Source organism: Nycticebus coucang, chromosome X (genome assembly GCF_027406575.1).
Source record: "Nycticebus coucang isolate mNycCou1 chromosome X, mNycCou1.pri, whole genome shotgun sequence".
NCBI lineage: Eukaryota > Metazoa > Chordata > Mammalia > Primates > Lorisidae > Nycticebus > Nycticebus coucang.
In genome coordinates, this window is record NC_069804.1 from 149,614,745 (window position 1) to 149,615,873 (window position 1,129).

Sequence of the window (1,129 nt, forward strand, 5' to 3'; positions counted from 1 at the left end):
TCATTCTATGCACAAAATCAATTTGAAGTGAATTATGGATATAAATGTAAAAGTTAAAATTATAAAGCTGTTATTATCAAAGAAAATATAAGAGAATGTCTTAATGATTTGGTATTAGGCAAAAAAATTAGGACATAGATATCATTCAAAGGAAAAAGTGATCAAATAGACTTTATCAAAACTCAAAACTTCTGTTATTAAAATGACACCATTAAAATATATAGAGAGATAGGCAGCCAAGCTTGGTGGCATTCACTTGTAATGCCAGCTACTTGGGAGGCTGAGGCAAAAGAATTACTTTTAGACCAGCATGGGCAACGTAGTGAGACATTATCTTGAGAACAAAAGAGGAAAATACTGGGTTGGCACCTGTGGCTCAAGCGGCTAAGGTGCCAGCCACATACATGTGAGCTGGTGGGTTCGAATCCAGCCGGGGCCGCCAAACAACAATGATGGCTGCAACCAAAAAATAGCAGGGTGTTGTGGCGGGTGCCTGTAGTCCCAGCTACTTGGGAGGCGGAGGCAGGAGAATCGCTTGAGCCCAGGAGTTGGAGGTTGCTAGGAGCTGTGATGGCAGGGCACTCTACCCAGGGTGACAGCTTGAGGCTCTGTCTAAAAAAAAAAAAAAGAAAAAAAAAAAAGGAAGAAAATATTATTTAGGCAAGCCACAGAATGAGTAAAAAAAAATCACAAAACATATATCTGAAAAATGGCTAGTATCCAAAATATATAAAGAACTAACAACTTCTTAAGAGAAGATCTCCATTTTATGATTTGTGGACAGCCTCTTTCTCCTGGTGAATAGTTTCCTGAGAAGGGAGAGTATTTTTTTCTTCAGTATTAGTTTTCTTCAGTTTTGACTCATCAAACTTCTCCACTTCCAACAAGTCTGGCTTATCACTCATCTTGACTTAGAGAAAGACTTAACGCTTGAAGACTCGCAAAATACTGACCACCCTGATGAACCCTCCACTTGCTCTGGACCGCTTCAGAAAGAAACATGTTTGACAGTATTACTCATAAAAGGCATGGAAATTAAAAAGAAAAATGACATACCACTACACATCTACCAGAATGGCTAAAATAAAAAAAGACTGATAATACAAGGATATGGAACAAGTGAAAACTC

The 1,129-nt window shown here is 38.3% G+C and overlaps 1 protein-coding gene across 1 annotated transcript; it reads right to left on the reverse strand.

The window, feature by feature from the left end:
* Window positions 1–767: 767 nt before the first annotated feature.
* Window positions 768–905, reverse strand: LOC128577873 (thymosin beta-15A-like). The gene has a single exon (XM_053580244.1). It carries the CDS (start codon window positions 903–905, stop codon window positions 768–770), a length of 138 nt encoding a protein of 45 aa, XP_053436219.1.
* Window positions 906–1,129: the final 224 nt, after the last annotated feature.